This window comes from Rattus norvegicus, chromosome 17 (assembly GCF_036323735.1).
Source record: "Rattus norvegicus strain BN/NHsdMcwi chromosome 17, GRCr8, whole genome shotgun sequence".
NCBI classification, from domain to species: Eukaryota; Metazoa; Chordata; class Mammalia; order Rodentia; family Muridae; genus Rattus; species Rattus norvegicus.
Window position 1 is genome coordinate 83,929,491 of NC_086035.1, and position 27,121 is coordinate 83,956,611.

Consider the following 27,121-nt stretch of genomic DNA (forward strand, 5'->3'; position numbering starts at 1 on the left):
GATAATTTTGGGTTTCTGAAGACAGAATATTTGTCATGTGTATCATCATCTTAGAAGAAAATCCTGTCTGTTGGTGTTAAATACCCATGTTAAATACAAATGGTGGAGAAAGGTACTTCTAATGGGTTCTTTTTCTTTAGCACTTGGTTTCCTTTCTGATTTGCCACCTGTGTATGTATCAGGAGAAAGAGGATTCCTAAAATAGGTCACCTAAGGCTCCCCCACCGCTTGAAGTCACCGTGTTTATGACACTCATCACCCATGCCACATTCCCCACATGTACAGATGTACTCCTCCACAAATGTGCGTTCACTGCCGCTTATGATCACACACATGTCGCGTGCAAGGATGTTTATATGCATGTGCCCTTCTGTAAGCTTGCTCCAGTCTTTATGTAGGCTTTATCCTTGTCTGGGCATGGCTAGTCACTGTAAAAATACTTCATATGTTATTTGACAGCTGTTCTCAGATCCTTTCAGACTCCATGTAGGACCTAACCTACGGCAAGTTTACATTTTTCTTCATTTCTCCATTTTTCTCTCCATCTTTTGACTTTTCACTAAGATACAGGCTAAAGACCAGACAGAGAAGCCACTAGCACGTGGGCCCTACTCATTCTCAGCATAGCTCAGTAGATGTCAGTAATCTCCTATTACCCACAGTCAATGTAAAAGACAAATTCTGTCTTTCCAGGAGTGTGTAAGCTATTAGATTTATGAAACAAAATAACAGACCAAACTACCTTCTTATAAGAGATGAATACTCTGAAAATTAAGCCATTATTTGTATTAATTATGACAGGAAATATTACCATACATCCAAAAAAATCCAAAGTTATCACAAGTGAAGAGTTTTTATGAATTATGATTAAAAACTATAATATTCCCACAAAAGTTTATAGAATATTTTACTGTTGGTGGTATAATAGCCCCAAGATAATAACCAACTTAAAATCAATTTCCTGTATATTTCAATAAGCGACTCTCCCAATTAATTCACCAGTATGGTCATATCTGCATTCATTTTTGATTTTCAGAACTGAAGTTTCATGTAAAAAGCTTCCTGTCAACTTGTTTTCTCTAAAATATTTATCTCGTAGATAGAAACTCACTGGGTTACCCTTGGGCATCATGGGATTGTAAAGAATGTCTATGAAACTTATGACAATGTCCCACTGATTGTCATTATGAAATAATTTTACTGTGAAGAATATGTTTCTACTGTTATCTAGGGATAAGTGACCAATAAAACTTAGCACTCTAAGTAAACTTCCCAGCATCAAGATAGGGCAAATATTGGGTGAGTATATTGTGTTAAAAGACCTTTGCATTACACACACACACATATATATATATATATATATATATATATATATATGTCTTCTTTGTCCGATATTATTACAGTATATTTAGTCAAATGGAATAGTCAGTTGGGCAATGTGCAATTAATATTTAAAGCATTGAATTGTTATTCATCAGTAGAAAAATATATTGAATTCATCGCCTCAGTTCTACCTGGGTAAAAGGATGCCACTATTTTCTCAAAGAAAAGGGAATCATTTTTCTTTCTCCAACTTGGAATTTCCAAATTCTATGTAAAATTAAAGCTCTAATTGATCAAAGATACTGTTCAGGTGCTAATTACTGAAGGAGAGCAATTGAAGTTCCCTGATGATTCTATATATGTTGCTTTCCAATGCCCATTCTTCTGAACCCATTTGCTGTTGGAGCAGAAGACAGCTGAGAGTCACGTGTTTGCTATACTTTGCAACAGAGATAATGGTGGCTCCTTATATACAGCTTCAGATCATATTTGACAATTTCCACCTTTGGCACTCCATTACCAAAAAACATACTTGGTAGGAACACAAATAGAAGAGAATAACTTACTTTCCTACATCCATGAATCAACTCTGACATACAAAGCATAAATCAACTGCTACCTAAAGATGAGATTATTGTATAATAATTGTTGATTTCAAATCACTCGAAACTCATGATCCTCCTTTTGGAAACATCACAGCTTATTAGCTATGAGTTTATGGGTTAATTCTCTGCCCCCTCCTGTCTTCAGGACTATATGTTACATTTGAGGTATCACAGCTTCAGAACGCCCTTGATTCACATAATAAATAAAATCATGTAAAAATGAATCAAAATTTCTCATTTCTCTCTTACAGTCTCTATGCCTTTGTGCCTTTCTGTCAGTCTCTCTGTCTCTCTGTCTCTGTCTCTCACACACACACAAACATTTCAAATTATCTCTCTTTATGTATTACTCTCTTTAATTGTTTCTATTTTAACTATACTCCATCGTGTTCTAAAGGATACTCTCAACATAGAATATGCTCTTTTCCTTTAACATAAGCCATAGTCTTCACTATAAGAGTGTGCCATATTCTCTTGAGAAATATCTCTCTAACGTAATGCCTGTTCAAGGAAACTCATTATAGTTAAAATTGATCTGACGTGGCTTCCCTTCTGCTTCCATTGTCCTTGAACCTCAGTGCCATTAGTTTAATTAATCTGACAAAGCCCATTGTTGGACCTAGTGAGACAAGAAACAAGGAAATAGACAAGCACACATTACATTTACTAAAGCATCATCTGCTTCTAAGGCCAAATCTCTACTTTTCCAAGAGGACTTGGAGAGATTCAGAACATAGAGATTTCAAGAGGGAAATATTAGATATGAGCTAAATATTGGGCTCTTTATTGGTAACCATACACACAAATACACACATAAAGCCCAGCACCAGCATTGGCATTTGCATTGACATCCATGTATATAGGATGTTTTGCGGGATGCATAACCATACATATAAGACTTATGTAGAAAAGAAGTTGAAGTGTCACAGCAAACGCAAGTAGAATGTATAAAGATCTACTCTACTCCCTATGCGTGATTGGGTCCCTCAATTATAAGGTTCATTTGTTATAACCAATGAGATTACTCTATATTGATACCTCATTGTCACCCAAAGTTCATACTGTAAATTAGGGTTCACCCCAGCACTGACCTTGGTGTTGATAATTCAGTGTATTTTGACAAGTGGGCATTACTGCATGATATGGAGTATTTTTATGGCTGTAGAAGCCCCATGGCTCTGTCTCTCCCTTCCTTCTTATTTCACTGTCTCCAGCACTCCCGGCAGTCACTGTATCACAGCCCTGCCTTTTCCCAAACGTCATGAAGTTGAAGCCATGCACCGTATGGCTTCATGAAATTATCTTCTTTCATTTGCAGTAGGAATTTAAGTTAGTACTTAGTCTTTTCAATGGGTAAAAAGGGAACAGTTAGTGATATTACTGTGAAATGAGAAGTTTTAACTCAATTATATGACTCTATAATCATTTCCCATAATCAATTCATTAAAATTTTAATTTTAGGGAAAAAACTTTTCTAATTGTCAAATGTTCTTAACGTATGCACGCAAAAGATTACATTCAGGATTAAAGGTGAGGCAAGTGTTTCTTGCAGAAATTTTAGTTTCATTTGAACACTGATAAAAGTCATATATATGAATGGTAGAGAAATTCTGTACTAAAGTGCAGAATTTACATTGAGATAAAACAAGAAACTGAAATATTGAGATAACTGAGAGGGGCCTCTAACTCAGAGCCTACCTAGACTCCCATGAGAAATGAAATTTCATGTTCTTCCTGGATCAAAAGTATTTCAGTGGAAAAGTTGAGAAAGAATTCAGAGGAGGTTCTATTTTAAACAAGAAATGTCTTGATACTTGGCTATGCTTTAGATCAGGGTCCCCAGGAGGCCAACTCTACGGGCATATTGCTGCTGAGAAAGTTCATTGGAGAAATCTCCCAGGAAACTCAGATAAGTCAGAGAAAGAGTACTGATTATCAGAAGAAATGATTGGAGTCCAGCAGAGCTGGGGGTTGACAGGTAACTTGTGGCAATGCTGTGGTGAGCTCTTAAGATGCACTAGCCCTTCAAGAAGTGGCATAGGTCTATGGCGAGGAGAGGGGCTCTGCAAAACTATACCTTTCCATCATTACAGGTCCAGTGATATTGCCAGAGCACATCGTCAAAACCCTTTAATACTCTTATTCTTTGTGTGTCTATGCGCGCGCGCACACACAGACACACACACACACACACACACACACACACACGGACATGTCTCAGTGAAAATAAAACACAACTTGATATAATTGTTTCAAACTCAAGCCATCAAGCTTGAAAGGAAGTACCCATGTCTGCTGAGCCATCAGCCCCAGAAATACCGCTTTTAAAGAATATAGCTTCTGAGAGTAGATAAGGCATATTCTTTTTATCACATCTATATGTTGTATGATTTAATAATTCATGATTAAAAATTAATTTATTTAAATTTTTCACCATTTTATAATCATGGCCATAAACAAAGCATCACTGTGCTTTGCTCTCTTTTGCAGGACCAGCCTTACCACAGCCATCACTGTGTGAAGAAGGCCAGTTTGCCTGTATCTACGCACTCCAGTGTGTCGCTGCCTCAGAGAAGTGTGATGGGAAAGAAGATTGTATGGACGGATCTGATGAAATGGATTGCTCTCTCAGACCCTCTCATCAACCATGCAGCAATACAGAATTCCAATGCTTTGGAAGTCAGTGTATCCCATCTCTCCTGCTATGTGACGGAGTGGCTGACTGCCACTTTAAGGATGATGAATCCAGCTGTGGTGAGTTCTTTGCATGAACTCAGTGTCCAGGAAGAAATTCTGTTTGAAAATAATAGTGTTCGACAGGCTAAGTCGAGTTTTCTAGAATTTTCCCATTATCACCAACAGTATGTTTGTATCTTACATTGCTAAACAACCTCTGTTGCTCTTGAGTTCCGTGTCTAGAGGGACTGAATCTGTGGTTACACTAACTTCTGTCATCTTTCTCTATTTTTTTGTCCAGTTAACTCTAGGTCTTTCTCTATTTCTTATCTTTTAAACACATTTGTGGAAATGTTTGAAGTAGTATTTTCATAATTTATTTCTATCATAAATGTTAAGAAAATTGGCCCAAGTCAAGAAAAATTGGCCCAAGACAAATAATTATAACACACACACACACACACACACACACACACACACACACACACACACGGGTTTAGGACCAAAAAATTACACTAGTAGATATTCTTTTGACTTAGTTAAGGTTTTACTGCTGCAAACAGACACTATGACCAAGGTAACTCTTATAAAGACAACTTAATTGGGGCTGGCTTACAGGTTCAGAGGTTCAGTCCATTTTCATCAAGGTGGGAATATGGCAGCATCCAGGCAGGCATGGTGCAGACAGAGCTGAGATTTCTGCACCTTTATCTGAAGACTGCTACACAGTGGTGGCTTCCAGGCAGCTAGGATGAGGTTCTGATAGCTCACAGTGACACACCTACTCCAACAAGGCTAAGCCTCCTAATAGTACCACTTCCTGAGCCAAGTATATAGAAACCACTACCCTAGTTGTTCACGGTTTTTCTTATGAGCTCTCACATGCCTCCGACTGTGAGTTGTCTGTCCCTGCATTCCCTCCTTTACACCCATCATCCCTGACCCTCCCCCACTTTGCCCTCCAGCTTTAGCATCCTCTGTCTCTAGATAGCTGTATATTCTATTTCCCTTCCTTGGGGAGATTGTCCTCCTCTTAGCCCCTCACTCTTTACTTGCCTCATGATTTCTCCACCCACTTGCAAAGGAAAAATTCATTTTCTATAGTGGAGTCTCACTTTGTAGGTTAACTATGCTTAAGTGTATGTCCCAAGACCAACTAAAATCAAACGAGTTCAAGGATACTTGCAGTCTTTTGTCTCATAATGCTTTTTTGGGCTTTATTTTTTATCTTGCTGTTCTTTTGTAGTATATCATGGTTTCCTATGTTGTGTTTCCGTGCTTTTTTGTTTTTTGTGTATAGGTGTGTAGGGATGTATGTGTCTGTGTATGCGTCTCATGACTTCTTTGTGTTATTGTGTTTTTTTTTTAAATTCTGATTCGTTTGCCTGTTTGTTTTCTAACGTAAGAGATAAAGAAGTCACAGAGACATCTGGATAAGGAAGTGAAAGGTCCAGGAAGAGTTGGGAAGAGTCTCCTCAGACCAGACTCACGATCAGAATATATTATATGAAAAATATTTTCAATAAACAGGAGCTCATGCTGTGTTAAATATTAATGATTATCTAATCCCAGTAGAATTCAAAAGTCACTAACATCCTACTTATGTATTTGCTTAGTTCTTCATTTGCTTTCTACATTATATTTTTTGAAGTCCATAAAACATAACAGCAAGAACAGTTTTCATATTAAGAAATGTCATTTAGAGATAGAACCATATGAAAGAACGAAGGGATGGAGGATGCAGGGCTTAGTAATCAGCTAGGCATCCAGAAATACGATTATTGGGAAAGGGGGGAAATAAATGAAATGGTGGAACACAGCCTCTGTGAATTAAAGTCTTAAGTCTCACATCGGTGAAGTTGTTTCTCCGCCTTAAACATGAGGATTGTTCTGCTCTCTGTCCTTCCTTGTTTTTCCTCTCTGTGATAAAACAAAAAAACAAACAAAAACAAAACATGCCAGGTCTCGGTCTTGTAATATATTATTATTGGTGAAGTAAGCAGAGGGAGATGATTCCGGATAAACCTTGCTAGCTTACTTCTCGCTGTTCCCATCAGAGATCTAATGTAATTTGGCTGACAGAAATAATATTATGTTCAATCTGGTTGTCTGATGTTTGGCTTTAAGGTAGAATGCTATTTAAAGAAGCTTAGAAGAGTATAATATCCTCGTGATTTCAGGTATTCATTAGAAACGTAACTTCAGAGTAGTTGGTTACTGGAAATTCTCTTCCTGAAGGGAGTCCACATGAGCACCAGATAAGGAATAAAATGCTACAAGAAGCACAGAATAGAAGTGTTTAAGGGACACAGTTTGCCAAATATTTCAAGACATTTTATAAAATTACAATGTCATTGTGTAAAATTTAATTATTTCATTTCTTCACAGACTAATAAGCACCCTTGTTGACCCTGTATCTTGTACTGGACATTATGCTGGGTACTTTTATGGTAACTTGTCACAAGCTAATGTCATCTGGGTGGAGGGAACTTTGGGAAAATTGTCTCCATAAGAGCCAACTGCAGGGCATTTCTTTTTTCTTTTATTAATTTATTTATCCACATTATATTCTGATCACAGTCCCCCTTCCTCTCAGTCTCACCCTCACATGACCCCCTCTTCACCCTTCTGCTTCTCCTCTGAGAAGGGAAGTCCCCACATGGGTACCAGCCTGCTATAGCACTTGTAGTATGCCCATACTTCCCATGTGAGGTCAGACAAGACAGCCTCGTTAGGTAAAAGGGATCCATAGGGAGGCAAACGTGTCAGAGACAGTCCCCAATCCTATTGTTTGGGGACACAGGAGACCAAACTGCACATCTGTTACATATATGTAGGGTTCCTAGGTCCAGGAAGTGCTTACCCTTTGCTTGATGATTTAGTCTCTGTGAATCTCCATGGACCCTGGTGAGTGCATTTTTATAGCTAATGTTAGGAGGGGAGCCTCCATCCTATTGCCCTGAGTTCTATAAGAAAGCAGGCTAAAAATTCATGATGAGAGAGTCAGGAAGCAGCACTCCTCTGTGGCTTCTGTATCAGCTCCTGCCTTTAGTTTCCTTCTCCATTTGAGTTCCTGTCCTGACTTCCTTCAATAATGAACAAAAATATGGAAATGTAAGCCAAATAACCCCTTCCTCCCTAGCTTGCAATTTTGGCCATGATGTTCTATCCTAGCAATAGAAGCCCTAACTAAGATGTCATATGGTACTTTTTGTGTCTTGTTTTTAAAATTTCTGGTGCACACACATAAATCTGAGGTTCCTCTTCAAATTCGTCTCTTGGACCCCAATGGACTACTTTGAAGATTTCTGTTTTCTATAATGGAGACTACTATGGAAGTAATTGTAAAACTTATGTGATAAAAATTATGAATGATTTAGAATACTACTAGGTAAAGAGGAAAAAATATTTCAGAATGACTGACATTCTCTATTTGGGTTTAGTGCCATAGTGACAGCTGTGAAAATAGGGAAAACAGGAAGTCCTTTGGGAAGATCATGACCATGGCATCATTTTTGGATGTGTTGTTCATGGAAATGAATGTTCAAAGTGTGTTTGAAAATGTATGCACAGAGATCAAAAGAAAAACACAGGACATAGAAGCATTCTTGCCATCAGCATATAATAAATAACACTGAAGGTATGGATGAGATAAAATAATATTTGTTTTAAAAAGCTAGACAAAATCTAAAGAAACACCTGAGCTATCAATCAATCAATCAATAATCAATAAAATAATCATTGTTACCTAAACCAAAGGGGTATTAGGGATAGTCATGAAGGGGACAAACAACAAAGAATGTAGCAAGAGTAGGATGGGAGAGGGAAGCAATTGATAAGTACACATAAAATATTATATTGAAGACCCAGAGAGATTGCTCAGCGGTCCTCCGAGGAATGCAGTTTCCATACCATGTAACACACTTGCATGGAACCTGAGTTTGGTTCCTGGCACCCACGTGGGGCAGCTCCCAATGGCCTAGAGCCCCAGGTGCCCTCTATGGCCACCATGGACATCTGTATTCACAAGTGCATAAAGCCATCCATGGGCACAAATGAATATGATGATTTCCTAAAGTATTTTAAATACTCATTACTATATATGCTAGCTTAACATTGATTTAACAAAGGAAGCATTGAAAGATACTGGGAAGACATGATTGTAGAGGCAGAAAAACCTTCCCTTTCTTGTCCTCCAAACCTATCTGGGCCCTATGAATTAAACTGTAAAATGGGTTGGCAGGAATAAAAAGTTTTTCATGGCACAGATATTCCATACAAAGTAAAAAGTCAGAAGAAGCAGTCTAGTCGAGGGTTTATAAACAGGAGTGAACACATAGTAAACTGTAAAGGTGGCAGTTGTGGGACGCTTTACATAACTATGCTGTAATTATGTTCAATTTATATCTGTGAGAAAAGAGCCTTTTATTGGACTAAAAGGGGGAAATGTTGAGGTTTTGTCTTTTACTGTTTATTGTTATACTAAGTGTGGGTCCCCAACACATGGAATCTACACATAGCCCGTGTGTCTCTGCTCTAAGGTTAATTCTGATTGGTAAATAAAGATTCCAACAGCCAATAACCAGAAGAAGAAACATAGATGGGGTTGAGGTTTGTGGACTTGGGGGTTGTGGGTGGGGGAAGAGGACAAGATGGAGAAGGTGCAAGAGGAAGAAGGAGAAACAGTCATGGGTTAGGGGTCAAGAGAGCATAGCCATGAGGGCTGCCCATTGGAGCTAAGAGCAGCCCAGATTAAACATAGTAATAACTTGTAGTTGTTGATAGAAAAGTAGATTGTAACAGCATGGAGGGTAGCCAGCTGCCCAGCTCTTGTGTTGTTTCAGGCTTATTGTAAAATAAAGGCTCGGTGTGTGTGTGTGTGTGTGTGTGTGTGTGTGCGTGTGACTGTGTGTCTTTCATCCAGGAACATAAATGGTTTAAGGTGGGGTAGAAACCCTGGGCGGGATTAAATAATTACTAAAACACCAGAGATATCCTAACAGCATCTCTACAGCATTATTTTGCTCTCAGCTTCTTGCTCTAGAAAATGGTGGTGTAGCCTTTTTCTTCTATTATGGGGAGTGACTTGCATAGGACACTTTTACCTAATGCTATTAAGAGGTCAAAGTGATCTCCCTACTGCTGATCTCCAAGGATCTTTTCTAAAACAGTAAATGTGCAAGAGAGGTATATTTTAACCCTTTCATGGTCAGAGACAAAGGAGAAAATAAAAAAGAACTATTAGATTAAATAGGCTCTGTGGTGATCCTGGAGATAGTCAGGGAGAGTAGGCCAAACAACAAATGGTTCTGTAAAGGGGTCTACTCTCTGGTACTTGACTCCAGATTGATTACCAAACAGGTCCTTGGCACTAAAACTGATCCTGGTCTTCTCGTTTCGCTTCTTATGGCTATGACTTCCTGTAAGCCAGTGAGCTTTGGTTTAAAATGGCTTTAACAGGGACAGCTGAAGAGGAAGCCTTGGTTTCAGGTTGCTGTCCCAATGTAAAACCCATTTATTCTGCTTGCTTCTGGGACATAAAAGCTAGCAGGTTTGGGTCTTTGGTCCAATCTCTATATTCTGGGCCCATATTAATGCAAATAATATGGTGTTCATGCTGATCTTTCTTGTGAGTCCTTTTATTGGTTGCTCTTCTCTTTGGTCCTGTTACATGTCTGGAATACATGTGAGAATCTGTCAAACCATGACCTAATACACCATTTTGCTAGAAAGATTCTGTCGTATTCCAAACCATGAATTAGGAGCCATAGCAATCTATACTTCCCTATTTGCCCTGCTCTGCTGAGTTTTAGAGTTCCTAAAAAGATACATCAAAGTCAGGACCGGTCAGTCAGCACTTCTCAAAATGTAACTTATTTCTATAAATACCATTTCCTTCATATCTGATTTAATTAATACAACCATACACATTATCTTTTGAAACACCTTAGTTAAATTCTTTTAAAAAAAGTAATAGAGAAATACATTCATTGCACAAGAACAAAGACAACTCACAGTCTGTTAAAAGCAAATTGATAGGTTGTGTGTGTGTGTGTGTGTGTGTGTGAGAGAGAGAGAGAGAGAGAGAGAGAGAGAGAGAGAGAGAGAGAGAGAGAGATCTGGAATACAGATCACTAAATATGGATCTTACACAGATTTTTGTCAACTATGCTATACTATATTCCCTTCTGGAAGTACAATCAATGAAGAAAAATTATTTGAGATGATTAATCTAATTTAGTTTTGAGAGTTTTTAATCAAATTTTAATGTGAACTTGGACATGATAAATGGTGTTTTCAGCATATGTATGTCCATAGCCCAAGCACGCTCGCTCTGAAAAATCGCGGCAGTACTTTGTATTGAGAAACCCTTTCTAAGGTGCTGAAGTATCGGCTCACACCAATATCTTTTATTGAATTTCCAGTAATTGTAAGATACTCTACTTAGCACGTACAGTAAGGAGCAGAGAGAAAATTTTACTATAAATGAGAAGGCAGAGCTGAAATGGAAAGAAAATAATAACACTGTAGCTCAAAAGAATAAAAACGGAATATATGACAAGCCTTAGTCAACAAAGCATTACTATCAGTAACATACACAAAAGCAGAATTGGACATACAGTGCTTTCTAGAACATAATCCAGTCTCAAAGACAGAAAAGCAACTTAAGAGGAAGAGACAAGAAGATGATGAATTCTTGGCTACACTGATCTGTTTAGATAGATTTTCTCAAAAACATAATTCTTTCTGTGTGAATATGTCTAAACGAGTGAAATCTTAAAACATGTTTAAATTATGGTACTTACGAAAGGATCATTTAGCTGAGTGGGTATAAAATGTATAGATCAAAAATCATTAAGTGAAATGATAGTTCAGATGAGCTAAAAATGAGAAAGTCTTGAATCCTATGCTGAGATGGGTAGCTGAATATCTGTTGGAAAGAAGGAGTGATTTTTTCCAAAAGGTTACATCATTATATCATATACAATAGTAAATAAATTATACTCCAAGCCAAACAAAATAGAAAACAGAAATTTTCTACTTTCAGAAAGAGGCAGATATGATTGTGTATGAATATATCTGTATATTTATTTAATGTATGAATATTTACACACAGTATTTTTAAGTACATTTTTTAGTTTCTGTGGCTTTTTTTTCTTTTTTTCTTTTTTCCGGAGCTGGGGACCGAACCCAGGGCCTTGCGCTCTACCACTGAGCTAAATCCCCAACCCAGTTTCTGTGGCTTATATATGCTCTCACACTATAGTTAATGAATATTCATAAACATCCTTTAGAAGTAGGCAAAAATAGTGAGCGTAGCTAGTGTAATATTAATTGGCATTCATAAAGCAAAGAATATTGTACTGAATGTAGAAAATGACATTACATTGATTTTCTATAACAATAAATGTTCATGCAGTGAAGAAACACTCCAAAATCAGTCCAAATAAGACCATGAAGTTTTCAGAAAATTTCAGATTCTAAATGTCTCATGAGCATTGTTTATCTTCTGCCATATTCTTTTTCAAGCATCATGCTTTAATGTATGTGGGCATACTTATGCCAATCTATCATCTTAGAGCTTGATAGGCCTACTACCGCAACCCTAAATAACATAAATTACCTCGTACATGCAACTAACTGGCTAGATGTTGCTTTAGAAAATAAGCAGTATATGAATGGTTCATCAGAATGATTTTTCTGAAAGAAAAAAATTTTAATTGGCTATAATTGCATAAACACAAAAAGAACTAGGGACCTGGGTCAGTAGAGGAATGTATGCTTAATTTATGGGACTTGGTGGGTTCGGACGAGTGTGCTAGTAGGAAGAAAGGAGAGAGGCAGAGTAGAGCAACTCAGTGTCTCTCTTTTAAACAGCATTTTATTACCTCTTTGAGAATTTCTTATAGTGTATTTTGAACATGTTCACTGTCTTCCCCAACTCCCTCTCTAACATAACTCCCTCTCTAAAATAATAATTTATTGTATGTGCATTGTGTAGATGACCATATTCATTTTATACAATATTTCCATAATTTTATACAATATCTCTATAACTTAGTTACCAGTATTTTAAGGTAGAATAAACCAATCATGACTATTATAAGAGCTGACTTATTATAAGAGATGACTAATCTGAAGGCTACCACTGACAAGTAAAAATACGGATATTATAGCTGATAACTTATAGGCAGTAATGAAATATATTGATAAAGGATGATCCTTGGAAAGATTCATTTTACATCACCAAAAGTGCCACTCTCATGAGACCCATCAGTGACTAGTAAGAAATATGTCAATTCGCTGTGTTCCAGTCTGCCCCTTACATCTCTGTCTAGCATGGGTGGGTCATATATACATATAACAAACTTTTTAAAGTTGTATCCCAAGGTATGGCTGAGTTTGGCACAATGGGAAGAAAACATGAGTCTAACAGGATTGATCATCTCTCCTTATCCAAATGCTCCATTGTTTTTAGTGGGTTTTTTTATTATCGTTTCTTTTTTCAGTTATTACATAGTGCCCATTAAAATGGTAATTTTAAAAGGTCTATAGTTTCTCTCTACTCCCAGCTAGCTCCCAAATAAATGACACTGAGACGACTAGATTTATCCAATCAAATTTATTGCACAATACCTGGGCACTCATTGATCTGTTGTAATCCTCTAATCTGGCTATCTTCCAGTCAAAACACACAAAGTACTTGAATTTTATTGTGGGTCTGGCTTGCTGAGCTTCAGATGTGTTTTCTCATGATGTTTCTTCTTGCCATTCTTCTTGCCATCCTCATTGCTGAATTCTTATTCTTTCCTCTCTCTCTATCCCCTGGCTTGTAGAAGTCTCACTCTATTCTCTCTTCTGCCTAGACATTGGCTGACCAGCTTCTGTTGGCATGGCAGAGACAAAAATAGCAAGCATTATTTACACAAACTCGGAACAGGAACTATTCGGAATAAGCATTAGAGAGACATGTCTGGATTGCTACAAGATATGAGGGCAGAGAAACCAGCATTTGAAAAACAGAAGGATAATATTTGCACAGCCCACAAAATAGTGTCCCTGTAGTCTATACCTATTTATGGACTATAGCATGACATTCCAACACAGCTACACAGCATGCAATGATCAAGTTGGATATCTGGCAAGTCTGTCACTTGGGTTACAAAGCACTTATTAGTACTGAGAACATTCACACTCTGCTCGTTCTGAAATAATCATGCCACCCATTGTCATTCTTAGTTATCCTGCCATGCTATCAAGGACTAGTCATTCTTCCTATTCCTCAGCTCACCAACACGTTCTCAGCATCCTCTCCCTCCCTCACCGTCTTCTCCCCCAACCCTTACACATAATGCATTCTTTAACTCCAATTTCAGGTAACTGTTCTGTAAACTCAAACCCCTTGGCCAGCCCCACTGACAGTAACTTTCATAGCTTTTTATGCAAGTCGTTTATCTGAGAGACAGCTCTATGTCACTATCTTGTCACAGCATGGTGTATCAGTAGACCACCTATTTTGAAGGGAGGTAAGTAATATTGATTGAGGGAACAAATGCTGATATCAGGAAAGCTTCAAGAAATATAGATTGTTCTCAGATGTGTGCCAACAGGAGAATCTTTTTGTTTTAGTTTTATCATTCTGTATAATTAAAGTAAGGTCAAGAGAGACACCAAGGCACACTCCTACAATCCTAGCACTCAAGGATCTGATCCTGAAAGACCAAAAGTTATAGCTTAGCCGAGGCTCCAAAGCAAGACAAAGATAAACTGTGCTTGTTTTCCCATTAGGTTTTAAGGGAAAACATGATTCTTCAAAAATACATACTACTTCAGTTAACCAAAAAGTTAATTTTCACTGACATGGTAGTACTCTATATGAATTATTTTAAAATATTGGTCTCATCATTAATTCATGGGAACAGTCTGATAGCTAGCTCGATTTTGCTATAGAAAAGGGCCTTCAAATATCAATTACTATTGATATTCCCACCTAAAATTGCAAACACCTTAGAGTCCTCATTCTTAGACTATTTCAACTTCTGCAAAGCACTCAAACTAAATAGCCCAGTCCATCTGTTTTGCATTCCACCTCAATGCCAGCTTTTATGGAAGAAGTTTTTTACTGATCTCCTTGTACCTTTTTGCTTGTTTCTCAAGATGATTGTCTTTTATAGTCCTGCTTTCTTACCCTCAGAAAGTGTTCTATGACAGGTAGGAATCTCTGTTTTATACTTCAGAGCATCCTAATAAGGTTCAACAAACATTCTTTCCATGATGATCGAGGGTTTTGTGAGCAAAGTACATTTAACCTATCCATGTGCTCGAAAGTTGGGCCAAACTCACTTTAGAAGCCCCAACAAGGAAGTTCTCTGCTTCTATCAGAACGAAACCAATGACAAATACAGAGGCAGATGCTTGCAGTCAATCTGAGCACTGAGTACAGGGCCTCCCCAATGCAGGAGTCAGAGAAAGGACTGAAGGAAGGAGCTGGAGGGGTTTGCAACCCCGTAGAAAGAACAATATCAACCCATCAGACACACACACACACACACCCCGTGGTCCCTGGCACTAAACCATCAACCAAAGAGTACACATGGGATGACCCATGGCTCCAGCCACATGTGTAGTAGAGGATGGCCTAGTCAAGCATCAATGGTAGGAGAAGCCCTTGGTCCTGTGAAAGCTCGATGCACCATTGTAGGGTGATGCCAGGGTGGGAAGGAGGGAGTGAGTAAGTGGGTGGGTGGGTGGTGAGCACCCTCATAGAAGCAGGGGGAGGGAGATGGGATAGGGCGTTTCCAGAGAAGAAACCATGACAAGTGATAACATTTGAAATATCAATAGAGAAAATAGCCAATAAAAGAAAAGAAAAAAATGAAACCAATGCACTAGAGGCCCATGGGTGCTACATACTAAGTTTCAGTAAACATTTATGGTCTAATAGACACACAGTGACCACTCACAGTTTTAAAACCTTTGAGAAAGATTTCAGTATTTGTCATCTTGAAAAGTCCAGAAGAAGACACGTTATCCCTCATCCTGACCCTCTCTTTCTCCTTCCCTTTCTCCTCTCCCTCCCACCTTCCTTCTCATGAGGATATTAATAACATTTGATAAGGTTCTTAACCTGATGTCTACACTGAACTCTAATTCATTTCTTTAAATCTCTATGAAGAAATAGAGTCCCATTAAGAATTAAGTTCTCACCCTTGGTTGTGGGCTCACATAAGACCGAGTCCCTGCGAATCAGTATTTGATAAATGATTCCATCAATATTTTCTTCTTGAAGGTCCTTGTTAATTTAAGTTGTCTTTAAAGATCTGTTTTCTCATTACATGGGTCCTACCTACTTTGTCGCACAACAGCTGTGGTTACCTGTACGTTATGAGCACAAGATCCAGCCAATCAAAACTGTGGCATAGATACCGCGGATGATCTCTCTGCCCCTCCCATAACTGAGAAGCTACTGTTAGGTGAAAGTTGCTGAAAGAGAGAGAATCACTCTGAGGATGTGGACACTGAGAAGATTCTCACACTCTTCTGGAAACCCGACTTCCATACGGGCATCACTAGCTAGTTTTTAAAATGACAGGAAGTTGGGAAGGACGTGTGTCAAATGGAATATGGGGACAGTTGGACAGGACATGTGGGAGAATATAATTATATTTCACGCTAGGCATATATGAAAATTTCAAGAAAAATATCTTTAAATTATTTTATTTTATTCGTATGGGTGTACCCATGACCTTTTTTTGTATGTACTTTGCCTCCAAGTATGTGTGTGTGCTACTTTTGTGCCTGGTACCTACAGAACCCAGAAAAGGGCATCAGATTCCATAGAATTGGAGTTAAAAGTAGTTCTGAACTGTCACAAAGTTGCTAGGAATAAAATCTAGGTCCTCTGGAAGAGAAGCTAGTGCTCTTAACTGCTGAACATGGAATAAAAGAAATCCAGAGAATTCTTCAAAACTATGTATCTGTTTATAAAAAGAGTATGACGACTGTCATTTCCTTATGAGACACTCATTCAAAAACAAATTTACTCAATATCATTGCTCATCTTCTTCATCATTTTTTTCAGCCAATCAGAGCTGCCCCAGTGGAGCCTTGGTATGCAACTCTTCCGGCCGCTGTATCCCAGCTCACCAGCGCTGTGACGGTACCGTCCACTGCGACGACTTCCAAGTCGATGAGTCCAGCTGCTCAGGTACGCCTTTTCCTTTCAACATTGCCTTGCAATACAAACTATTAACTAGATCTGAGGTGATAAAATATTAAAGGTGGATTTCCTAAATTATAGGCATGGGTTTATAGTGAGGGTTTGGAGTCAGAAAGAATGTTGATATCCTACATTATTTAGAGGTTTATAAATGAGTAATGAATTCTTTATTATTCTATAAAGTGTTCACCAAATAATGAAAGCTAGAAAGCAGGCAGAAGGTCCAGTTAATAAAGTGCTATTCGTGCAGTCATAAGAAACTGAGTTCAGATCCCGAGCGTCCAGGTAAGAAAACTAGGCATGGTAGCTAGATGTAATTCTGATATTGGGATGACAGAAACAGAGTGAACATTGGAATTTTGAATCAGTGAACTGTGGTTTCCATGAGATCCTATCTGAAAAAAAATTAGGTTGGAGAGAGACAAAGGAAAACAGCCAACATTAATATTTGGTCTCTACACATATATGTACACACCCCCCATACACACACACACACACACACACACACACACACACACACACACACATGACACATGATGCAAACACCATTCATACTGCATAACACAAAGAAAAACAACATACGATTTTAATTTGATATAATTTGTGGTCCTTAATATCTAATAACCTATAAATATTGGTTGTATTCTGGGAAAGACTACAATATAATGTTACTGTCTTTATGAAGTGTCCTCCTTTTTCCTACTTTTTGATGAGAATATTATATGATTTAATGTTGTAATTTCCCATAAAGACACTAAAGCTTAAGTTGCTTTTGAAATATTCTTTATTTTTTGACCTTGGAGAATTCATAAAACATAAGAACTGATAATGTACATCAGTTGTCCTATGTATAACAACCGCTCTAAAAACCCTGTGATATATTAGATAAAATCCCATGGCATAGCCCATTGCTGTCTTCTCTCCGGAGTAATTGAATTTTTATTTCGTGCGGGGGGTTCATAAAATATTAGAGAGTTAGAGGCAATAGAATTCTGTCAAAACTAAAAGATGATATAAATCAGCAATAGGAGATATATCTGATCATATATCTTATTAAGTTGGAAATATTTTATGTCATGTGTAGGTAAGAATATATTTTATATATTTAAAGATACACTTGGAATTATGAAATGTGTGACTCAAGCATGATTCAATTGTAGTTCACAGAAGGCTCATTTATTAAATTCATATTTTATGAGTATATTAGGATATGAATAAGTAATCAATCTAATTTCACAAAATATACAGAGATATTCTACAAAAGCATTATTGTTTCCCATTATGTCATTACTAAGTGACTTAGACCTCAGTTAAGTGACCCCAAAGGAAGACCTGTTACTCTATTGAAGAGAGTAAGGGAGACTCTGGAAATAGAGACGAATGGATATTCAGGTCTCATCCCTCAGGAGCTGGGGAAGGAAGATGTAGAGTTAGAGTCCTGCCTGAGCTGTATACAGTGAAACTTGGCAATAAATAAATGGAAAAAGAAACTGACAAAGTGGTAGCAATGCACCTCTGTTCTTTAAAACTTGGCACTTTGCTTACGACTATGTGAAGGTGAGATTTTCTTGAGGACATCCATTTATGAGCACCAATCAAACTATGCTATGATTTACTGCTTGCTCTGACATGATGTGCCATTAATAATAAGGTCAAAGGAACAGAAGATTTGCCATACATATACTGAGTAATAAGCACTCTCTCTACTCCAGTCAAGTACCCATCCCTCACAATCTGCTTAAAAAGTTCAGCTCACACTGACCTAGCTTTTGGGATGGAGTGATACAAAGAGCTAGTGAAGCCATTGTCATAGAAAAAAATCCATAATATTTCTTCTTTATTTATATTTTATATACTTTTGGATCATCTATCAAATATGATAAAGTTAATATTTGTGCTTGTAGGAATGTCTTCAAGACAGATAATGATACATATCTGACAATGTACACCATATATTTCTATTTTCCAAACCTCAGCTTCTTTTATGGTCAGCCTTGCATAGATTTTTGAGGAGCGCTATCATTGCAGTGGCCTCACAGCAGATGGTGAGCATCTGGCCTTGCACACCTCAGGTTTTAAGTTGGTCATTAGGAACAACAAATCCAGACACAGTGCAACTATTTCAATGAATTTTGTCAGTCCCCCGAGTTGAATTAGAAGGTCATAGTAATTTCAAGTTGTGATTGCTTATATGACAGAAAAAAAATGTCATCAAGAATTCCTGGAACTGAAATTAAACTGAAAGTGATTCTTCTAGTCATGTGCCTTGATAGCAGTTTGTAAAGTTTGTGCTAAAGTAAGACTATAATTATGGTGGTATTTTACTACAAAGAGAATTAGAAAATGACATCAAAATACAAAATTGTAGGATGAGACATTGAAGGTCTAATGTGTGATGATGACATAGCTTTATAAAGTCTCAGATGGTTTTACACAAAAACAAAGCCCTAACAATTTCCTGCAAGGGTCTTGGAACTACTCCAAGTCTCAGAGGCATAAGAATCCTTCCTATGGCCCTTGTTGTGGCATCTCAAGTTGTAGAAAACAGGTTCAGATAAAATACAGTATTTTCATAAAAGAATGGAAATCTGAGTTCAGATCTAGAGCACTGGTGTAAAAATAAATCCAGGTATGGTGGTGCTTGCTTTTCATCCCATTGCTGAAGAAAAACACCCATTTTTCTGGGACTAGCTAATGAGATAGTTAAACAGATTATGGCAAAATGTAGGTCCCAGAGGAATATCCCATCCTAAAGCTAATATGAGTAGTGCCTCCTGAGAAATACAAGGTTACTATCTATATAGCTTCTTCAAAGTCATACACACATAAACCATCACACAAATACCCACGCATGCATGCATACACTTTGTGTGTATATGAAAGAGTATCTATCATTGGGGACGTGACATAGCAGGCTGTATAAGTTTTAGAATCCATACATCACTTTAAACAGTACATAGATTATTGTGCATATGTTTCATATATTCCTAGTGCAGAGAGCCCACATTTTGGAACTGAAGTAAATAATCAAACATTTGACATTTTCAGAAAAGCAGCTCCGTACATTAACTGAGCAAGCTTTAGTTAGTTTGTCATTCTTCACTAATGACAGAGAAGTTTGAATAGTCCCACTGAGCTTCCATTTCCACATAACGTTCTGAGGTTCGAGAAAAACAACATGTGTCAAACTGTTTAGATTGTACTCGGCTCACAGCAGGCCCTCAGACACTGGTACTGGTGCTTGTAACAGTAGGAGACAGGACGAGGAGAACCTGGAGATGCAGTGGATATTAGTGTAGCCATTCAAAGCCTGGCTCCAATTCAGAGATGAGTGAAAACAAATATTTAATACCGAATATGAAAAACTTGTTAATATAGAAAAATTTTAAATATAATTTCACCTTCCCAACTGCCATATATCCATTTGTATCTACATATATCTATCTATCTATCTATCTATCTATCTATCTATCTATCTATCTATCTATCTTCATCTCTATAGATAATGGATTGATGGATAATTTTAAATGAAAAATATGCACTTAAGTCCCAAACTCACATAAGTCATAAGTATCTAATACCAAGTAACACAGAGGGGAAATTAGAGCTTTTGTGGCTATCTGTCCTCCCAGAAAAATTCAATATAACATGCCACATTCAAACCTCGATTTTATTCAGAGAAAAGAATAGGTACCTAATTGTACATTTAAGGGTAAAAGTTGTACTTCTGTGTATGTGCTTGCCTTTGTCTAAAGTAATAAACTAGCATGAGAAGAAATGTGAATTCCTCTGCAAATATTGTATGACAATGAGTTATGTTGGCCTCTGGACACAGGATCATAATAATGAAGGTCAGGGGGTCAGGCCAATGAAAGGTCACTATGCTACAGAACAATGGGCCTTATTCTCATAGTAATGTGCTATCATGGATCCTTCCATTATGTTCTTAAAATAATGGACCTCTTCATTTGTAACAAACCATATTCATCTCTTCTCCACTTCATTTAGTGTTCAGAATTTCTCAGAGAAGATTAAAATGAAAATCGTCTTAATTTCCATTAATGAACTGCTATCAATGTATAACATCTTCACAGAAATAATCCACAACTCTGTCAAAATGCCAGCATTGAGGCTAGGAACAGGACAGGTCATTCTGCGAAGTACTTTCTTTGAAAGCCCAAGGAGAGGAAATTGACCAATACATAGATAGATGATCAATAGATAGAGATAGATAGATAGATAGACAGACAGATAATACATACATACATACATACATACATACATACATACATACATACATACATACATACATGAAATAAAAGTCTACCATGCTGGTCCACTTCTATTCTAAGTCCTAAGGCGTCAGAGACTGGTCGATGTCTGGTTGGTGATCTGTACGCTAGTTAGAGGCACTGCCAGAAGCAAACAATTAAACAATAAACAAGAAAATAAAGACAACAAAAGCATGGATGATGGTAATGTGGAAAAACACCTGAGCCTATCCTTTGACCTCCACATTCATGCACATGTACACACGTACACACATACACATAAACATGCACAAAGAAACACAAATACACTACTACGATCATCACCAGTGGCAGAATGCCACTTGCTCTAATCAGCTTCTAGGTTCTTTCCCCAGTACTCTGTTGGATTCAAAGAAACACATCCCAATGTCTCCATAGCATCACACTGATGAGCAGCTCCATTCATCATGACCACAGCGAATAGTAATGTCTCCAGACACTAATATGAGGAAGTTGGCAATGCTTGCGGTATACATTGTGAAGCCTTAGAGCATCACACTTTCATGCTTGTATTTTTGTTTTTGTTTTCTGTTATGTTATTGTTTGCTTGTTTTTATTTTGTGCATTTGGTTGGTTTGACTTTCTGCAATAAAACAAAGCCATTATTTGATAAATGTTAAACTGCACTTAGGAGAAATAAGCATGAAATTTTTTCATCTACTTGTGTATCATGATTATTGGGCTCCTTTTCTTAGAGTATCTAATTTCTGGAAGGAAATTTTAAGTCTGTTCTGATTAAGGAGGAACAAGGATTTACTCTCATTGCCAACTCTGTAACCTCTAGTTACTTAAATAAAACCATGAGAGGCCAAGATGGGAAGGACACTACTGGAAAAGCAAATTGTTGAAATAGTTTGAAACCCCAAATGACACTTGACAGTAGATACAAAACACATGCTATTTTCAGACTCCCCTGCCTCCCCCAGCCTTTCCTTTCATAATGTTATTGGAATGTTCTGGGACTGGCTAGACAATCATTCTCAACCTTTCCTCCAGTATCCCACTTTAATCAAACAGTGTCTGCATAACATTTCTTTTTCTTCATAAATATTTTTTCCTTCTCCCAAGTTAAGCTCTCAATCTCTCTCTGTGTCTCTGTGTCTGTGTCTGTGTCTGTGTCTGTGTCTGTGTCTCTGTGTCTGTGTCTGTCTCTCTCTCTCTCTCTCTCTCTCTCTCTCTCTCTCTCTCTCTCTCTCTCTCTCTCTCTCTCTCTCTCTCTGTCTCAAGCTTGGCTAACTCCTATTGGTTTGCCTCCTTCGCACCTATATCAGTGACCTAAAGTGATTTGATAAAAAAGAAATGGCGGCTGAGTCTAAAGGAAAGCTTCCAATTCATGACTGACCCACATTTCAAAGGGGTCACACAGCTGCAGATTTCCATGCTTTGGAGATTCAGAGAGTGCTTCCCTTTGCATGTCCCTTAACCACCCCAAGACAACATCATCTTTCCCTGTGTAATTTTTCTTCCCCATCAACCATTCAACTATGTGAATGAAGCCACAGGTTAGCCAGTGGCCCAGCTAGAAATGGGAACAGTATTCTCTACTCCTCCAAATAATCATGAAACTGGTTCAACTTCAGAACCTTAGTCTATTATGAATTCTTGCAATTCTCATCCCTCTGTCCCAGTCTTAGTCTATTCCTTTAGGGAACAACCATCACTTTGCCAATTATTTTTTATTGGATTTTTTTAATTTACATTTCAACTGTTTTCCCCTTTCCTGGTTTCCCATCCATAACTCCCCTCCCCTCTCCCTGCGTCTGAGTGTGTTCTCCCACCTACCCAACCCTTCCCACATCCCAGCCCTGACATTCCCCTACACTGGGGCATGGAGCCTTGTCAGGACCAAGGGCTTCTCCTCCCATTGGTGCCCAAGAAGGCCATCCTCTGCTACATATGCAGCTGGAGCTTGGGTCCCTCCATGTATACTCATTGGTTGACGGTCTAGTCCCTGAGAGCTCTGGTTGGTTGGTGTTGTTGTTCTTGTGGTATTGCAAACCACTTTAATTCCTTCAACCCTTTCTATAACTCCTCCAGTAGGGACCCCAATCTCAGTTCAATGGTTGGCTGCTAGCATTTGCCTCTGTATTTGTCATGCTCTGGCTGAGCCTCTCAGGAGACAGCTATATCAGGCTCCTGTCAGCATGCACTTCTTGGCATCGGAAATATTGTCTGGGTTTGGTGGCTGTATATATATGGGCTGGATCCCCAGATGGGGCAGTCTCTTTATGGCCTTTCCTTTGTTTGCTCCAAACTTTGTTTCCGTATTTGCTCCTATGAATATTTTTGTTCCCCCTTCTAAGAAGGACTGAAGCATCCACACTTTGATCGTCTGTCCTTTTTCTTGAACTTCATGTGGTCTGTGGATTGTATCTTGGCCCTTGGTAATCCAAGCTTTTGGGCTAATATCCATTTATCAGTGAGTGCATACTATGTGGTTTTTTTGGGTTTTGTTTTTGTTTTTATTTGTTGTTTTTTGTTTTTGTGACTGGGTTACCTCACTCAGGATATTTTCTAGTTCATTCCATTTTCCTATGAATTTCATGAAGTCATTGTTTTTGATAGCTGAATAGTACCCCATTGTGTAGATGTACCACATTTTCTGTATCCATTCCTCTGTTGAGGAACATCTGGGTTCTTTCCAGCTTCTGGCTACTATAAATAAGGCTGCTATGGACATAGTGGAGCATGTGTCTTTGTTGTATGTTGGAGCATCTTTTGGTATATGCCCAGAAGTGGTATAGCTGGGTGCTCAGGTAGTACTATGTCCAATCTTTGCCAACTATTACAAAGGACTCTTAACAAGATATGCTTTATTCTTCATTTCCTCTTTACTGGACAGAGTGTTTCCTTCCTACACATGGAACATGCCAGGTTCTTTCTTTAAGTCTTAGCTTCCATGAGCCTACATATTCTGAGCTCCTCTCTATCTCACTCTCATATTACCACAAATCCAGCCAGGATGAATGTCCTCCATATTGAATTCATTTAAGCCTAGCAGCCTCTATGCTTTCAGCACACAGCGTGTGATTGCCAGCATAAGTGGATACTGACTCTAAAGTACAGAGCATACGGGGATTTTGCTAACATTGCATCCTTATTGTTCTTATGAGTTTTCTGTGTCCATCTAAGATGCTACAGTGCATAGAAGGTATTTGGTGTTTCACTTACTCTTTTGCCTGCTCAGTAAGCCTGGCTTCATGCCTGCATAATTTTATGATGTCACTACTTAGAAGGCAAACACTGTGATAATGTATTTTCAAACAGCCTCAACACAACTTTAGAAGAATTCTGTTTTTACTTCCGTTTAGTAGTAAGGAGACACACAAAGATATTTACAAGCTTCTCAATATTAGTTGAGCTAAGATTCCAACTCAGATGGCTGGTTCTAGAAATAAAAGCCTCATCAAGTGCACTAACTTGCTAGTATCATAACTTATGACATTCCCAAGGTCTAGCTCAGTGTGAGATCTTTAACAGGTGGTCAGAATAAAATTAGTGTATGATTATATTAAAACTTAAATGTGATAGAAGTTTGCATCAAAAACCCAAGCCTGATGGAATGGAATATTAAAAAAAATGGCGTAGTGGAAAGAATAGCAATAATAATAATAATAATAATAATAATAATAATAATAATAATAATAATAATAAAAGATAAGAGAAGCAAGCTTTGGGGAAAAGAAATGTTGGCCAGACTTGATGCATCAGGGAAACAGTGTCAGTAAGTATACTACAGAACGTGCTTCTACAGTAGAAAATAGGTGAAAAGCAGACCATGTTAGAAAATAAATACCCTTTCTAATAGTAAAATAGGGAGCAATGCCCACAATGACAGAGAAGTGCCTGGGGTGAATGAGATAATGGGAACTGTGTTGACATAGCTCATAGACACAGTCAGGGCATATGTATACACAGAAATGCCAGACTATCCATGCAGAACATTAATCTGACATCATTCAGAGACTTCTTTGGCACATAAAGGATGGTTCAGTAAACACAAACTTCTAGTGTGGTCAAAAACATGTCTTACAGACATCTCAGAGATAAATAGATTGTACCTAATCTAGGGGGAAATATCTTCTTTGACCGTAAGTCACTCGGATGCACAAGAGACCAAGAACCATCTAAAATACCAGGGAGCCCTGCTCAGATTGGAAGTAAGAGATGTGCACATGAAGAATTTCTAGCTTTTAGTAACCTAGAATCTTGTTATCCTCAGAAATAAAGTTTAATGCAGTAGCTAATTCTAATATGTCCTCCTTCCTTACAAGAATGTTTATAATTAACTGTGCTTCTTTTTTAGAGTGTCCAATACATTATTGCAGAAATGGTGGCACTTGTGTAATAGAGAATTTTGGTCCCATGTGTAGGTAAGAATTAATTGTTTTTAACATTTAAATCAGTTTGCATGCTTATTTGTCTCAAGGCTTGAAATAATAGAGCATAAACCAGTATATGACTTGCCAGGTAAAAATGCTGGATTATGAAAATAATACACAACTTTCTGCATGTGCAAGACTTGAAAACATTAATATTATTTCAAGAAATATTGAGTGTTTGATGCAATTTTACATGCTTACAACATTTTCCAGCATTTGGGATGAAGCATTTAAAAATATGTATTACCTGCATTTGATGTTGATTTGTTTCCAACAGATTTTTCTTTGTGCTTTTGAGTCTCACTCTGTAGCCCAAGCCAATCTTGACCTTGCCATAGTCCTCCTGTCTCATGCTTTCTAAGTTTACAGGTATGAGCTCAAAAGAAGTTTTTCTGATACAGTTGTCTAATTCCATATGACTTTTGCTGTTGCTACTAAGAGATTCAGTGAGTTTAGCCTAATGTCTGCAATTCTATTATCATTTTATTTCAAATTGCATATTTGACTCTCCTAATAAGAAAGAATAAAATTAATTCATAAGCAAGGCTATCTTCTGACTTGCCGATGGATGTTTGTAAGAAAAATAAAGGTACAGATAAGGAATACATTTGCATACTCATTGCAAAAATAAACAAAAACAGGTCTTGTGAGTTCTTTTGGGAATTGCTTGTATTGCATATCAAAGAATTTTTTTTTATTTTTTTCTTCATCCTGCAGGGAATTGTGCAAAAAGTTTCATAAACTCCAAAGAATATGATGCATATTGCATTATATTTATATTTATGACATTTTACTCTAGCAAAGCCCTGGATATATTACTTTGCTCATTGCAAAACCTATTTGAAGACTGATATTCAAATTATAATGAAACACATAAATATCTAGAAAACACTCAACAACAGCTATTTAAATTCTTAAAAATTTTTGAGTAACACTCATATCTTTGAATAGGTTGTTCCTTTCTGTCTCCTGGAGGAGATTATGGAGGCCTACCCTCCATTTCAGACCTATTGGCTACTGAGGGGGTCTAGGTTACTGTCTTTAGCTGGGTACCCATTAGTAATCCTTTCAGGTTCCAGTAGACACTTTCAAACCCTTGGTAACAAAGATGATCATGGTATCATGTAAAGTCTCTAACGACAACAAAAGTCATGAATGTGGGAAAGGCGTTTTGGTGAGCTGGGTGGTGAAAGAGTGGGAGGGAGATTGTGGAGTGATTATGAGAATGTTCACTATACGTGCACAACATTGTCAAAGAACAATGTCAACAAACTCTTCAAACCAAACAAAAGGACAAACAAAAACCGTAAGAGGCTTAGGCCAATCGGCAGCTTGGAGAGTAAAGGCGCTTTGTACCTAGGACTAAAAACCTGAGTGTGAGCAGAGTGGATTTTGTTAATTTCCCAAATAATCAGTAAAATCATTATGTTGGATTAAAACAAAAAGAATATAAGCTCAAACTTGCACCCTGGGATCCACATGGTGAAAGGAAAGAGCTGACTCTCTGAATTGGTCCTCCGACCTCCATATGCTGCAGTAACATGTGTGAACCTGAACAGAGGCTTGTGCACGCCATATCTAATATCTATATCTATCTATATAGCA

General features: G+C 37.8%; 1 protein-coding gene across 1 annotated transcript in view; it reads left to right on the forward strand.

The window, feature by feature from the left end:
• Positions 1 to 27,121, forward strand: part of Malrd1 (MAM and LDL receptor class A domain containing 1) — a 712,187-nt gene that overhangs the window by 602,119 nt on the left and 82,947 nt on the right. The window contains exons 33-35 of the mRNA NM_001287618.3: positions 4,419 to 4,682; positions 16,687 to 16,812; positions 25,441 to 25,507. Coding sequence (NP_001274547.3) covers positions 4,419 to 4,682; positions 16,687 to 16,812; positions 25,441 to 25,507 — 457 coding nt within the window. The remainder of the gene's footprint in view (positions 1 to 4,418; positions 4,683 to 16,686; positions 16,813 to 25,440; positions 25,508 to 27,121) is intronic.